We start from the raw sequence: 15,728 nt of genomic DNA on the forward strand, positions 1-15,728 counted from the left end.
TACATTGTGTTTGAAGTGATTAATTAATTTTAGCTCCCAGCCTTCATGATTGGAAACCACATATCTTTACATGGAGATCCAGAAGATCAGATTCCATCTCCATATAGTTAAGGCTAACCCGCCATTGACCTCCTCCTTCTGAGCGGATGCACACACATTGCCCGAACTCTTACAGGACTCGGTAAGATTGTCTGCCACGAGTAATGAGTGTAGTGGGCAGGGGCACTATGAATGTAGCATGTGGACATTAAGTTGGGAATGTGGGTCTCACAGGGAGAGTCCAAGGGATAAATCCCTGCAGTCGCACTATCCTCTGTGCCTTTGGTGGCTCAGATGGGTAGAGCATCTGCCATGTAAGCAGGTGATCCCAGGTTCGATCCCAGTCAGAGCACACATTTTCAACTGTCCTCGTTAATGTATATCAATGCCTGTTGACAGCTTAAGGTACTGATTGAATTATCATTAAATTTCTTTATAATCAGCATTTTATGTCAATACTGCATAGGTAAAACAATGGTCAGGAAACAACTTTTCTGTCAAGTAGTGCACCACAGAGATTAATTGTTTCAAAAATAATTTAATTATCCAGCACAATCCCACTTATTTCTAACAAACCAGCTTTGGCCGGAATTAGCCATCCTCTGATCATAACATGCAGGCTGTGGTTCAATCCCTCCAATGCCGAACCACATTTATTAACAACATAGTTTTTTTGCAGTGGTGAGATTGAACCATGGCCTGTATTTTATGATCTGAAGATGACCGATGATGACTGAAACCAGTCATTTTGTTGGAAATAAATGTAGTTGTGCAGGGTAAGTACAACAGTTTCACAATAATTTTTGCCTGCTTATGGCTCCACAAACTGAAGAACATTTATTAATAAGAAAGATCCACGTGGCACAGATGCTCTAGCACAGATGCCATACAATTTGTTATTGGAATGCAGTGTGCTATTGTATCCAGAACTAACTGCTGTGATATTCTGTCAAATTGACACAATACTCAGGTATTCAGATTTTCCAAGTTCAGTAACATAAAGGAAAAATCATCATAATACCTACAGTCACTCAGACACATGCTTACTTCCATGTGTATCATCATGAAGCAATATTTTAACGTATATTAAAATGGCACAAGGCAACTGTATAAAGAGGCACCGCATTTACACTGTTTATGCAATAAAATATAGAAAATTTGACTGATACTCACAGCTTTCCATGCCTTGTGGCTTGAGACTTAACCGAGATGGAGTTTTGTTGAATCCTCCCATCCATTCAGTGCTGGTCATGGTTGGTTTCCATGTTACTTTTGTTGGTGGAAACAGGTCATCTTGAAATAACTCACTCTGAAAATTGATTAAAGACTCCAGATTTTTATATGCAGTTTTCCAGATCACATAATAGAGACAAAGACAGAAAAGGGAAACTGTATCATGCAGCAGTAAAAACTTGAAAGGGCAAAGGAGGACAGAAATGTTATGCCAAAAAATTTGGTCATCTCAAATACTTGTTCCACTGATCACATCTATGATTAATGTTATGATGATTTACAAATTCTGTCTACAAAAATTACTGAGTAATTCTAGTCAAGAACTCCTGTATGGTCACATGGACTTGTTAATGAGAAACACCTTTAATCTACATTTGAAAACACTTCTTTTATCTGTCAAACATTTTATTTGGCTGGGCAAATTTTTAAAGACTTTTATAGTCACATCTTTCACCGCTTCCTGTGGCTAGTTAGTTTAATTAAAGGGTAACACAAATTGTTTTTCCTTCTTGAAATTAACTTTGTGAATATATGTAACTCTCAAATTCAGAATGATTGTTGATAAATTTTACACGTGGATGAATGTTCTGTGGGACTGTGGTTAATATTTTAGCTGATTATAGAGAAGCCTGCAAGATGTATGTGTGTAAAACCATCTCATATTTTCAATTACTTTCTTTTGTGCAATGAATATTTTCTGCCTAAGTGAGGTTTTTTCCAGGATGTTATTCAGCAAGACATCAGCCAATGAAAAAGCAAAATACATTAACTTACTGACTTCCCTAGCTCCAAAATTGACCATTATTCTTACGACAAAAATAGGTAAACATAAATGTTTCAAGTTTTTCCACTGTAAGATTTCATAAATTTGCACACCTAAGAACTTTGATTTTTCTACATGTTTATTATTTCATGTTGGTATACTATGTTAATAGGAGGTAGGAAATTTTTGACAATACAACATTTTCGATTCCACTAAAATGACGGAAGTTTAAACTGTACAATCTGTATGGGGTACATTTTGAGAAAGGGAGCTCTAGAAATAGTGCAGTCACCAGACCTTCAAATTGTGAGAGATAGGTTGTCACATTCTCATATAAATTTTCTCGATGAGAAAATAAGTTACCAGTTGTTATTTAAATAGCAACATTCATCATGGGCAATGACAGCAATCCAACTGTTAGATATTTATTTTTCAATGGAGAAAGTACTATTCTTATGAGTATGGCATACACCAATGAGTGTGTGAAATGACAAAGTGACTCAAGATCAGTCTGTAATACAGATTGTACTGTATTTTAACACATCCAAAATTGTGGCAGTTGTGTTTTCTGTTGTGTAGTTTCTCAAAATCAATTATTAATTGAAGAAACAAAGCACAGAATACGGGAAGAGAGGTTTCTGTACAGGTCCTTTGAGGCTTTAGATGACAAGAGACAGGACAAAATTCATTAAGGAAAGCTGGACATATTGATATAATTGCACAAAGGCTCCAAACCATTCCACAATCGTTTGGATAAACATTTAAAAAACCACTACCACTGGTCTTTTTCTCCAAGAAGCAATTTACCTTATGGCATATTGTATTATCATACTGACCACACAATATAATGATACAGGCTCACCAAGCCCTCAAAACATCGCAATGAGTGTCTCCAATTTTATGGAAACTATCCAACATTTAATGCCAGCATCATATAATTACATGTTATCATGTCTTTAGTTAGTTGATTTTATGTTCCATATGTTGTTTGAGTGATTTATATCAAAATTATGCAGAGACAGTCAGTTTAAGCCCTATGTATAAGGGTCAGCCCCCCCCCCCCCCCCCCCAAAAAAAAAGCCCTGACAACATATAGTATGTTTTGTGGGAAGCCAAACTGATCAGTTTTCAAGAAGGAACCCGTACACAGAGACAAACAGCTTTGATGCTGGAAATCCTTGAAGTCTGAGAACGAACAGTTGTGATGGTTTGTCCTGATTTATTTTGGTGTCCAAATATGGAAGGTATGCAACCCTTAAGCCATCTGTGTGCTGCAGATGGATGACCTGAGCCTAACAACGTTCCTGTGCATGCACTACATTCCTCCACAAAGCCCTTGTGTGCATCATACTGAGGACCATGTGTGATCTGCCACTGCAGTGCGACATGCACCAATACACAGCTGCGGAAATGACAAACATGGTGCTTGCAAACGGCAAAGCAACTGCAATGGGAGAGCTGCTGCAAGATTGTATGTGGAACATTTTCCAAACAGATGTACGCCACATCATTCCAAGTTCGTGATCGAAAGACGCTTCAGAGAAACTGGAAAGTTGCACAAAGGTATTTTCTGCCTGATGTATGCCCATTGTACAGTGAAGTAATAGCATTTTGAGCTTGGTTCTTGTGAATATTATCCCCAGTTTACTGCCTGTCCTCTGGTAGGTGCGAAATGTGATGGGGGTCATACATGCTTGGCTAAAACACTACAGCTGGAGATGGACATGCTGACAATGTTCAAAGAGGACCCAGCCACCAGCACTCGGCAGATGGCACAGGTGCTGCAGACAGGTAAAAGTGCTGTGAGGCGGGTTGTTCATGAACGCCGGCTCCATCCGTACCATCTACAGATAGTCCAGGCATTACGGGAGACAGACTACTCACAAGAGGTACAGTTTGTGCAGTGGTATTTACAACAATGCATACTCCAGCCATGGTTCCTGAGCTTAGTGCTATTCACAGATGTACGCATGTTTACTAGAGATGGCATATTAAACTTACACAATATGCATAATTGTGTGGACGAAAATCTGCATGCACAGGTGATTCAAAATCACCAACACAAGATCAGGGATCAGTATTAACATCTGGACTAGGATAATTGAGGACCTTATCACTGGGCGTTATCTACTGTCAAACAGACCAACAGGATCGATCTACCACACATTTATTAGAGATGTTTTGCCTACCTTATTGGATGTAGTGCCACTAAATGTTCAGATGGACATATGACTGCAACATGATGGAGTTCCAGCACATTTCAATTTCAATGTGCGGAATCGCTTCAATGTCGCATATCCCAATCGATGGATTGGTAGAGGTGGACCAGTTCCATGGTCAGCACAGTTGCCAGATCTGACATCTCTCAACTATTTTATGTGGGGTAACATGAAGAGTATGGTGTATGGCACATCTGCAAAATCAGCAGAAGAGCTTATTGCTCGAGTCCACACAGAGTGATTGAAGTACAACTGCATGTACTGGCGTATGTGCAGGAAGCTTAGAACAGCCAATGTATGCTCTGCATTAAAATAGGAGGTATGCAGTTCAAAGCTCAATTGTAATGTAGACAGTGCTACTCATGTTGGGTTTATTGATGTAATGTGGTATGCACACCCACCTCAGACTTTTACGCTCAAGAGTGCCTCCCTGCACAATACACAATTTTTTTTTTTTTTTTTTGGGGCACCCTGCATATGATTTGTTTGCATATGAGCCCATGCTGCCCATTTATAGATGACTGAAATGCAAAGTGGCTTAAATTGAGTAAAAATGAATATATTTGTCTTTATACTGATCATATTGCTAGTGAAAAATTTACCAACTAAAGTAAGCACCTTCTATACTGCATGGTAGGCTGACCACTGGGCAACTTTTGTTATGTCCTGACTGAGGGAATTGTGTATGGTGCTATGGTGTTGTTTACCACTAGTTTAATGTGTTTTTGCAAGACATGGAAGCAGCATGTGCTGACATAGCCTACCAAAGCATGGTTTGTTGGTTTAATAAATGCTGAGTTCTTTGTGCTTGAGAATAAATGCCGTCTCTATGGATATGAAAGCAAAGACAGAGACTGCACAGAATAATTTAGACTTAACCTTTTTTGCAAATTTAACAAGGCTCTTAAGAAAGAAATAAAGAAAGAAGAAAGGAAGGAAGAAAGAAATATTAGACTTTTATGTCCTATTGACAATGAAATCATTGGAGAGAAAGAGTACAAGAACAGATTACGGAAAGTTGGGGAAAGAAATTCAGAGGAATCATTTCAGCATTTGCATTAAGCAATTTAGGGAAACCAGAGAACACCTATATCTAGATGGCTGGATATGAATTTGAGCTGCCATCCTCCTGAATGCAAGTTCATTGTGCTAAGTACTGTGGCACCTCAATTGGTTTAAGAAAGTATATATTGATCATTAATAGGTGTGATAAGATTAATGCATCTGACGATAAACTTTGTTTATTAAAAACAGCTTGCTAAATTTAACATAACATTTTTGAATGTTTTCCAATGCTATAATTACACAAGGACAATTTTTTAAGGATTTACTAACAAAACATTGTGTAACACTGCCAGGGCTTTGAGACAATTTAGAAAACTGAATAGCATAGAAAGAAATTGTTTGTCACTCTAGTTGTAACAAATACTGTACCTCTGGTTTAGAAAACTCAACTGAACTAGAGGACGTATATTAAAGCACTATCAACTCATTACAGTGGTCCTTTGACACAATTGTGGAAGAATTTCCCAAGCTATGCAGAAATGCAACTAAGATCATATCTATAACATATACCTGTGTCAAATTCTTTACTGCTAGAGACTTATTTCAATCTTAGAAAGAATACAAAACACAGAAAGATCACAGTTTCTCCACTTAACATTGATGAGTGCCTACATCTTGCGATCTGGCTCCAAATATTCTGTTACTTGTAAATAAAAAGAAATACTAAGGCGGGATACTAAGTTTCACAAATGTAATAACAGTAATGTAACAGTTTCACAAATGTAATAAAAGTTTCTTTTGCTATGTTTGTATGTTTCTGAGCATCTTATTAAGTTTCTTAAAATATTGCAGTAATATTTGTAGAACACATCTAATAAAGGAGCTTTATTTGTACTAGCAAATATATGCATATTTTCCTTTCCTGAGGACAAGATATTTTAACATGTTCCATTATCCATGTGCATATATTGCTCAGGTTTTTTATTTATTGTATCTTATTCTTAAAAGACTGTATCCTAGAATCAATATGACTCCTCACTTTTGACCTGAATATTTCTCCGAGCTGTAAAAAGCTGCATTGTTCATTTTAACCATCACGAATAGTGCATTAACAATGAGATAAATGTGATATTGCTTGGCCTGACGAAAGTGTTATGATGATCAGGGTTCTACCACCTTGCTGTACTCAACTTGGAAAATTTGTTATTGAAATCACATTGTAGCAGCCAATTACATACAACTCGTTTTTTCAATCTGAATACAAGGAATTTACATTGAAACATCCACAAATTATTAAATGTTTCTTCTTATCTGATGGGCTGCTTAGCAATGAATAAAGATTTCTCATAAACAGCTCTAATATTTCTAGTGAGGATCTTCAACTACTCCTTAACCACAAGCGTTTTCCCTGAGAACACCCTCTGAATTGACTTACTTGCATTCTTTTGTCAATGTCCAAGGCCTTAGAAAATATAATTCACAGCCATTTAACTGACTACTTAATTACAAAAAACCTCCTAGATGAGCTGCGCGGGGTAGCCATGCGGTTTGAGGCATCTGGTCACACTTCCACGGTTCCCCCATCGGAGGTTTGAGTTCTCCCTCTTAAGTTAGGTTAAGTAGTGCATAAGCTTAGGGACCAATGACCTCAGCAGTTTGGTCCCACAGTCCTTACCACAAATTTCCAATTTTCCTACTAGATGAATACCAATCATGTTTCCATAAACAGGGCAGCACATCATCAGCCTTAATACAGGTAACTGTTCTCCTGAAGATTGCCATAGACAGATGAGAGGTGACTATTGTGTGCTTCTTAGATTTCAGCAAACTATTTGACACTGTTGACTTCAACATTTTACTTGTCAATCTTAGCAGCCTAAATTTCTCACCAAATGCACTGCAATGGTTTTCCTTGTTCCTAACGTCTCGCCAGCAATGTGTCACATCTGAATATAAAGTCACAGTGGAGACAGTTGACACCAGGTGTCACCCAGTGTTCAGTATTAAGTTCTGTAGCATTTCCGTTGTATGTCAAAGACATATCATCAGTTTCATCCTACTATAAATATCACATGTATGCTCATGACCTACAGTTGTATCTAAGTGCAAAATCAATAAACATTACAACAGCTATGGAGAATTTTAATACAGACCTGTGTGCACTGTCAAAATAGGCACACTATATAGCACCCAAAGATCAACCAGTCCCAGTTGGTCTTTCAAGGCTTGTTACCTGAGATATCAGGAATCCCTACCATCTTTAATCATAAATGAGACAACTATCAATTTATCTCCCTCAGCAAAAAGTTCTGTAGTAATAACAGATGAAAATATAATCTCATCAGAGCACATAGTTACAACATGCAAGAAGACACTGGCATCTCCTCCTGCCCTACAAGACTATAAATAGCTCTTCCCATTTTGGCTAGGAAAAGAAACTTGTAAAAATACTTATACTTTCAGTCCTGAAAAGTCTGTCTCAGGATGCCCTGAGCTGGTTATGAATGTCTGTGTTCGATATACAGGGGATAGGCAAAAATATGGAAACATCAAAAACACAACACAACTTCATGCCTAATACAGTGCAGGGAAACCGTTGGCTTTCAAAACAGCTTCCAATTATCTTGGAATAGACAAATACAGATCCTGTATGGGTTTCAAGGGAATCTTATACCATTCTTCCTGCAAAATACTGTCAAGTTCAGGAAATGACAATGGAGGATGATAGCTATCACTCACCATTCTCTCCAAAGTAGAGCACAAAGGCTCAATGATATTGAGATCTTGTGACTGTGGTGGCATGGGGAGATGTGGAACTTCATCCTCGTGCTCATAAAACCAGTCCTGGATGATGCAAGCTGTGTGCACGGGGGTCCTGCTACCTTGGAGCACAGCATCACCACTGGGGAAAAAATATTGTACCATGGGATGGACCTAATCAACCAAAATGGGCTCATAATGCTTGACAGTAATGCAACCTTCCAGAGTAACCATGGGATCAATGGAATACCACATTATGGCTGCCCAAATCATCACCAAACCCCCAACACATTTCACTCTTGGGACATAAACTCAGGCAGAAGTAGGTAACAGTGTGAAACAAGACTCATTCAGCCAAATGACATTCTTCTATTGCTCCATGTTACAGGTTTTATGACTTCAGTGCCTCAGTTTCCTGTTACAGGCGTTTGTATCTCTGATGACTGATTTTGGAATTTTAGCTTACCCTGCAATCCCCTGCGTATAGAGGTCCCTTCGTGTCTTCTTTTGGTGCTGTCAGGGTTTGCGAGTGTGACATTCAGCATTGCAGTGACTTTTGCCACTGCCATCCTCTTATTTTTTATAACAATCCTCTTCAATGACTGTCCATCATGATCACCCAACACACACTTTTGTCTACATTGTGACTTAGCAGATGATGTTTTTCTGCTGTTCCTGTACATGGTATAAATTTTAGTACAGTGCCTCTTGAAAACCAAACACATCATCAGATACCTTGGTTAGAGAATCACCCATCGTATGAGCACCGACCATTTGTCCACATTTAAATTCACTTACCTCTGACAGAATGTACTCACAACCACACAAAACACTGTTGTGACTACAACTGATACTTGCAATGTATCAAGGATAGGTGCCACCATTCATGGCCAAATTCAACAGCGCAACCTGCAGGTCTGACTACCATCTGCATTTATGTTGTGGCATGCATTTCTCAACATGTTTCCATATTTTTGTCCAACCCTTGCATCTGTGACATTCCACTCTTTGATCACGTTTCACCATCATCTGCACATATATCTATGCTATGCACAGATGAATGCAGAAATTTCAACTCATTCTGCCTCCTCCACTGCCTTACCAATTTACACTGATCCTCCAATCTCTCCTAAACCATGTCTGAACAACACAGCAGAGAAAGTCTTCAAAACAGAGCAAAATCCTTTGTCCCACTCAGTCACTGACTCAAAATCGTTTTTCAGTGTCAAGAACCTTATTCTGGAATAACATCTCCAGCTTTAAAAGACAGTTAATAATGTATCTACTAAAGCAGCAATACTGTCTCCCTTTGTTCCTGTATGAACTCATTCCCCCATGAAACCCTCTTTCTAACCACATCATCTCCATTTCCCAGTGCTCTTAGCTGGAGCATTCTATCTAAATTTCCCTCCCTCAGAACTTGCTAGATCAGAAAAGGTCACTTTTGTACATTTATAGATACTTTCCATATCTGCCACTATCATTGTTGTCGTCATTATCATTATTATTATTATTGGTGGTGGCAGCAGTAGTAGCAGAAGAAGAAGAAAAAGTATTTCCGGTACTAACTTAATTAATTCTTAGCCAGCACTATTTATTCACACTATTTTTATATTGATGGAAAAAATGACAATACCAAAAAACAGTAAATGTACAGTAATGACATTTTGGGAATACCTCTGTCTAGGTAATATATTTAAGTGATTTACATTGCAACATCACAGCTTAATGCGAGCGTGAGATAAGCTGTCACGAATGTGAAATGCTGGTATGTTAATAAGCAGTGTAACTGCCAGAATGTTGAATGCAGACATGCAAACAAACATGCATTGTGTGTACAGGTGGCAGTCGTCAGTTTGTGGGCTGGAGTTCTACGCCTGTTGCACTTCATTGGTCAATTCAGGGATGCCTAATGCTGTTTGTGGAGGATGCTGGAGTTGTTGTCCAATGATGTCTACATATGCTCGAATGGAGACGAATCTGGTGATCGAGCAGGCAGAGCCAACACGTCAACAAACAGTAGAAGATGTTGGGTTGCAACAGCAGCATGCAGGTGAACATTACACAGTTGGAAAACATGCCCTGGAATGCTGTTCATGAATGGCACCACAACAGGTGAAGTCACCAGATTGATGAACAAATTTTCAGTCACCATGCATGGGATTGTCAGGAGACTGCTCCTGCTGTCATACAAAATCACACCCCAGACCATAACTCCAGGGGTAGGTCCAGTGTGTCTAGCACACAGGCAGGTTGGTTGCAGGCCCTCAACCAGCCTCCAGCTAACTAACAAACAGCCATCACCAGCCCCGAGGCAGAACAAGCTTTCACCACAACAGACCTCCACTCTGTGCTCCAATGAGCTCTCACTTGACACCACTGAAGCCACAAATGGCAGTGTTTAGGGGTTGGTGGAATGCACACTATGGGACATCTGGCTCAGAGCTGTCCTTGAAGTAACCAATTTGTAACAGTTCGTTGTGTCATTGCGATGCCAACTGCTGCTCAAATTGTTGCTGCAGGTGCAGTACAATGCACCAGAGCCACATGCTGAACATTATGGTCTTTGCCCTCAGCAATGTCATGTGGTCGTCTAGAGGCCAGTCTTCTTGTGACCGTACATTCTCATGACCTCTGCCAGCAGTCATGTACAGTAGCTCCATTCCTGGTAAGTATCCCTGCAATACTGCAGAAGTCAAATTGTTTTTACTTATTTACTTCTACTTTTAAGGGCTTCTCCACTCTTCAGCAGTTGCCCTGTATTCCCAATTGCAAGCATGCATGATCATTACAGTCCTCCTCTTTCAGACCTCCCTTCACCATTAGTCCCAACATCTGTGTTATTCATGGCCATCCAAGGTTCCTCCTCCTCCTACTCAACAGTGACCACTCCAGGTAAGCACGTGGCCACAGTCCTTCCTTCATTCGCTGTACATGGCCATACCACTGTTGAGCTCTTTTCTCCATTCTTTGCACAAGTTGTTGTTCCATATCTGTTATCTCCCTAATTTTCTCATTTCTTCTTCTCTCTGTTCTGGATACCCTGGCTGCCCTCCTTATTCCATGCAACTCTACTGCCTATAGCCTGAACTTCTCTGCTGCTCCTCTAGGGCCCATCCTTCTGCACCACATGTTGGTATGCTATCAACTACTGTTTGCAAAATCTTCTTCTGTGTTTCCTTTGACATTGCCCTGCTCCACTAACTCCATTTGGCATCTTCATTGCTTCTCTTTCCTGCTGGATCCTGCTTTTTAGATCTACTTCACAGCTTCCCGAGGTAGAGATAATTGATCCTCAGTAATTAACATGTTTTACTGTTTTTAATACTTACTTATGTCAGTACTATATCCCTTACATTTCCGCCCAATGAAAGATATTCTGTTTTTCTCATCTATATTTTACACCCATCTTTGTCAAATGCGTATATTAACTTTTTTTATCACTGACTTGACATCCTCCCTACTTTGTGCTATCAATACTTGATCTTTAGCCAAAAATAATGAGTGGATAGCTCCCAGCTGGAAAGGAATTCCCATACCTCTGCACAATTACAAATACACAGTTTCAACAGGGTCAGCGGTATACTACAGCCCTGTCTATGTTTGGAATGCCTCACTCAACTTAGTTCATACTTCTACTGTGTATGATTGCTAGTGTATTCTCCAAATAAGGGGTATTTGCTGTGCTTTTATACCTATATACTCCATTGCTACCCACTGAGTGTTCATGGGTACATAGTCATACACTTTCTGTAACCACAAATATTAAGTGTACTTCCTCAACCTTACAATACGCCTTTTCATTAAGGCTAAAAACATGATCTATGCAAGATTATTAAAATTACCTCATCCTCTCATATCTTCACATCTTTCCCTTGATTTCATTCTCCAACCTGTTTTTGAGTATAGTGCTAAAAAAAAAAAAATCAGCCAACAGATGGCAGAACTCTACACTCCCCCCCCCCCCCCGCCCCCCTCTCTCTCTCGCAATTACTGCTTGTGTGTTTCCTGTTTCCTTCTTTTTTTTTTTATAGCAGATATATATGAAATTCGTCATTCTTTTGGTATTTCCTCTCCTCCGACAATGTGTCTGAACAACTTACATTTAGACATTTAGGTCTCACCATCTGAGTGGGTTCATATTTCCACAGTCCTATCACAACTCGTCCCAGTCCACATGCCTTTTCATTTCTTACCTTTTGCAGCATTTGTTTTACTTCTTTCTTACTACAGGTTCTGTATTACCTAACATACTGCCTTTTATTATAGATGTCAATCACTTGGAATTACCTTTTTTTCTGCCAGGAGTTCTTCAAAGTGATTTTTCCACTGTCCAGTAGACATAGGTTGTATTGTGGATGCAGGATTTCTATCTATTTTCATCATCTTGATCATCTTCCATGCCTCCACCAATCTCCTGTATCCAAGTGAATGCTCTATCCCCCCCTCCCACATTCTTTCCCATGCCTCTTCCTTACAGTTTCTTGTACATTTTTTAGCCCTCTTTTTATATACTTGTACATATTCCAATCCTCTTCACTCCCAGAGCTTAACCATATGTGATACAGCTTTTTCTTTTCCTCGGCCACATCCAATAATTCTGTGGTCATCCACTTAGTTCTTACTCTTCTCTCCCTTTCCCTTCCTAAAGCTGCCTCCACTGCTTCCTTAATTGACTGTTTCAGGAAACCATGAAGTTCATTCACACTCTAGTCCTCCTCCTCTGCATGCAATCATATATTTAACCTTTGCTGATACAAATTTTTCATACTTTCTTCATGTAGTAGATGTAGCCTGGAATTTGGATCCTCTACAGTTCTACTTACAACATCCTTGTCCTTCATCATTTTGAATTCTATTAACACTATGATGTAAAAAATACTCTAGCTGTGAAACCCTCGTTCAATGCATGACAAAGCCTAAAGTCTCTAATCTGACCAGGTTAAATAAATATATTAAAAAATCTGTACACTGTGCACTGTACAAACTGCTTTTTACATTATGTTCCACTTTTACATATGTGATAAATCTGTCTTGCACAATTAGTTACATTGAGATGACTACAACCCACATAATCTTATGTTTAACTTCTCAATCCTTGTGGTTAGATAGCATTGAGACAAGTGTACAACATACTACCTCTTCAGAATCATACAAATCATCTAATCATACAAGCAGCTCAATTATGCAGTTTTTCTTTTCTGAAAACAATTATATATTTAGTGGACCTGTTCTACTCAGATTTCTTTGAAGCATGTAATCAAGGAGAACTAAAAAATGTGTCCCCTTAATTCCAGTAACCGCAACAATTTTGGCTTATTTGAGGATTTCCCCTAATTAAAGGGATTATTCTTTGCGTGATGGTTACTCCTCCTAAACTATATGCAAGATGTTCAGCTAGTATGTTGTCCCCTTCCCTATCTAAGTGAAGGTCATAGTTAGTATACTCTATCTCCCAGTTCCAGCAATAAGTATATCACACTTCTAACACTCTGCAGGCAAGAGAAATCCACTGAAGTCTTTTTGTGTGTGCTGCTGTTGTAGCTTCATCTCACGAAGACCATCTTTAATGCTGAAATCTAAGTCATTTGCAAATTTTGTGCTCATACTATGATCATTTTATCAAAATCTCTGCACAAAACCTCCTTTTTCCCTCCACGGCCTGGCATCTAGGTTACACACCTACATACATTGTGGTAAGACTCTCTTTCTACTTGATTTTGTTTCCACCCTTACCATAGTAATGTTTCGAAGAGTCTGTTCATCCAGTTTTGCTCTAAATAGTTTATTACCTCCCTGGACAACTTTTAAGATTTCTCAGACGGGAAATAGTTATTGTCTAAGATAGCCTTTTAGCACTATCTCCAGCTCCTCCTTCCCCCTTCTCCATTCTCCATTCCAACAGTCTATCCTTACACAGACAGAAGAATACTATTAAGTGATTTCAAGCTGTGAGAAAGTGTTGGAATAGAATTTAGGTGGGACAGTCCTGGCAGTACAGCAATGCTGGGCCAACCAGCAACAGAGGTGGAGCGAGCCCACGGTACTCTATCATAAGGGGAAGAAGAAAAAGGAGAGAGAGAGAGAGAGAGAGAGAGAGAGAGAGAGTTTAATATTCTAGTCCTGTAATAATCAGCTCCTGCAAACTAACTTAACCATACCATGTATATCATCTGCAACATTTCAGATCATGTGTCTTCTTAAACCCCCCCCCCCCCCCCCCCCCCGACTTGTTACCCTCCCCACTGCTCCTCTTCCATTACCATCCTATTTTATTTACCACAATGAATTATTCATGGAGGGCTGCATCAAACCAGTCTCTGGACTGAAGACCACAACACACAACAACACACAATGAATTACTTTTTTTTTATCACACAGTTTTTAGTTCAAAGTCAACAAAATTAATTGGGAAATTTAGGAGATCAAGCGAGTACATTCAGGTCATTGCTCTCTGAACTCTGCTCACTGCTTCTTCGTGAACTTAGTGTAGTTGTGAAAAGTTTTCATCTGCAAGTTTTTTCTGTCAAGTAGAGAATATGTTAAAGGATTCAGTCAGGGCCAACAAACCTACAGAATGATGCATAAAGTTCTAATCGAGGTACAATCATAAAAATCCTATGTAGGCTGAAAAAATACAGTAACCCTCAAACAAGATCACCAGATTCAAAAATTAGCAATCTTTGAATGAATTTTTTTTTTATATACCACACTGTATTATAAACATTAGTGTTAGCACATCTTGTCTTGAAAAATAACACTGTTGATAAACAGATTTGTTTTTTCACTTGCTAGGCATCAAGTAATCTTTAGTAACTTAGATTCCAGCAACATATATTTCTCAATTAAGTAGCATATGTTTATGATAATGTATAAGGCAACAACATACCTTCAGCCTTGGAACAGTGAAGGACAGAGGCTCTATGGTGTTATTTGTGAGCCTCATAGCTCGAGCAAACTCAACACTGCTCACATCACATACATTCTTAGGTAGGAATGAGAGGCCCTGATGCAACGAGTTACAGCGATGGTGACTAAGAGGACACAAGTATGGTGCCTCTTCTGTTACCTCAAATGCATATATTGTAGAATCACCCTATTTCAAAAAATAAAAGAAAAACAGAAGTAAGGGTGAAGTATTCAAGAAATGCACAAAATTTTGATCGACAAAACTTTTTTAAGACAGGAAACTATTTGAAGTTATGAAAGAAAACACACTATTTTGCACGTAAGTTGCTACAGATTTCTATGAAATTTCCAGAATATTATTTACTGAAAGCAAGAAGACTGCTGGGCAAAGGAAATATATTAATAGCATTTAAGACAGCATTTTCATTTCGGTATTTACTGAACTAAGTTGCTTAAAAAAAAAAAAAGTTTGCAATGCCCTCATGACTTGCATGTTTGTTTTAGCTTGATTGGAAAGTTTTTTTGACAACAGTCAATTGCTACATACAGCCTCCGATGTAATGGAGGTAGAAGTAAACTCGCATTTTCAGTGCACATCAGTACAGCAAGTTGAGTTTCCAATCAGCAATGGAAGAATGTGACACATACAGGACAATTCACTGCCCCTACTGATCTGTTTAATGCAACTACCACTTTGTCTGCATTGGGAATGGTATCCAAACATAATTTATGTCTCTTAAGTTCCCTCTCAGAGCTTTGGGTGACTGTTAGCAAATGGAATCGTACTGTAAAAAACACAG

At 38.9% G+C, this 15,728-nt stretch overlaps 1 protein-coding gene across 2 annotated transcripts in view; it reads right to left on the minus strand.

Moving 5' to 3' along the window:
* Positions 1-15,728, minus strand: part of LOC124607137 (coronin-7) — a 238,059-nt gene that overhangs the window by 50,638 nt on the left and 171,693 nt on the right. For both annotated transcript variants that reach the window (XM_047139346.1, XM_047139345.1), the window contains 2 exons: positions 14,909-15,115; positions 1,213-1,348 (listed from right to left, as the gene is read on the minus strand). In XM_047139346.1, the coding sequence (XP_046995302.1) occupies positions 1,213-1,348; positions 14,909-15,115 (343 nt within the window). The remainder of the gene's footprint in view (positions 1-1,212; positions 1,349-14,908; positions 15,116-15,728) is intronic.

Source organism: Schistocerca americana, chromosome 3, assembly GCF_021461395.2.
Source record: "Schistocerca americana isolate TAMUIC-IGC-003095 chromosome 3, iqSchAmer2.1, whole genome shotgun sequence".
NCBI lineage: Eukaryota > Metazoa > Arthropoda > Insecta > Orthoptera > Acrididae > Schistocerca > Schistocerca americana.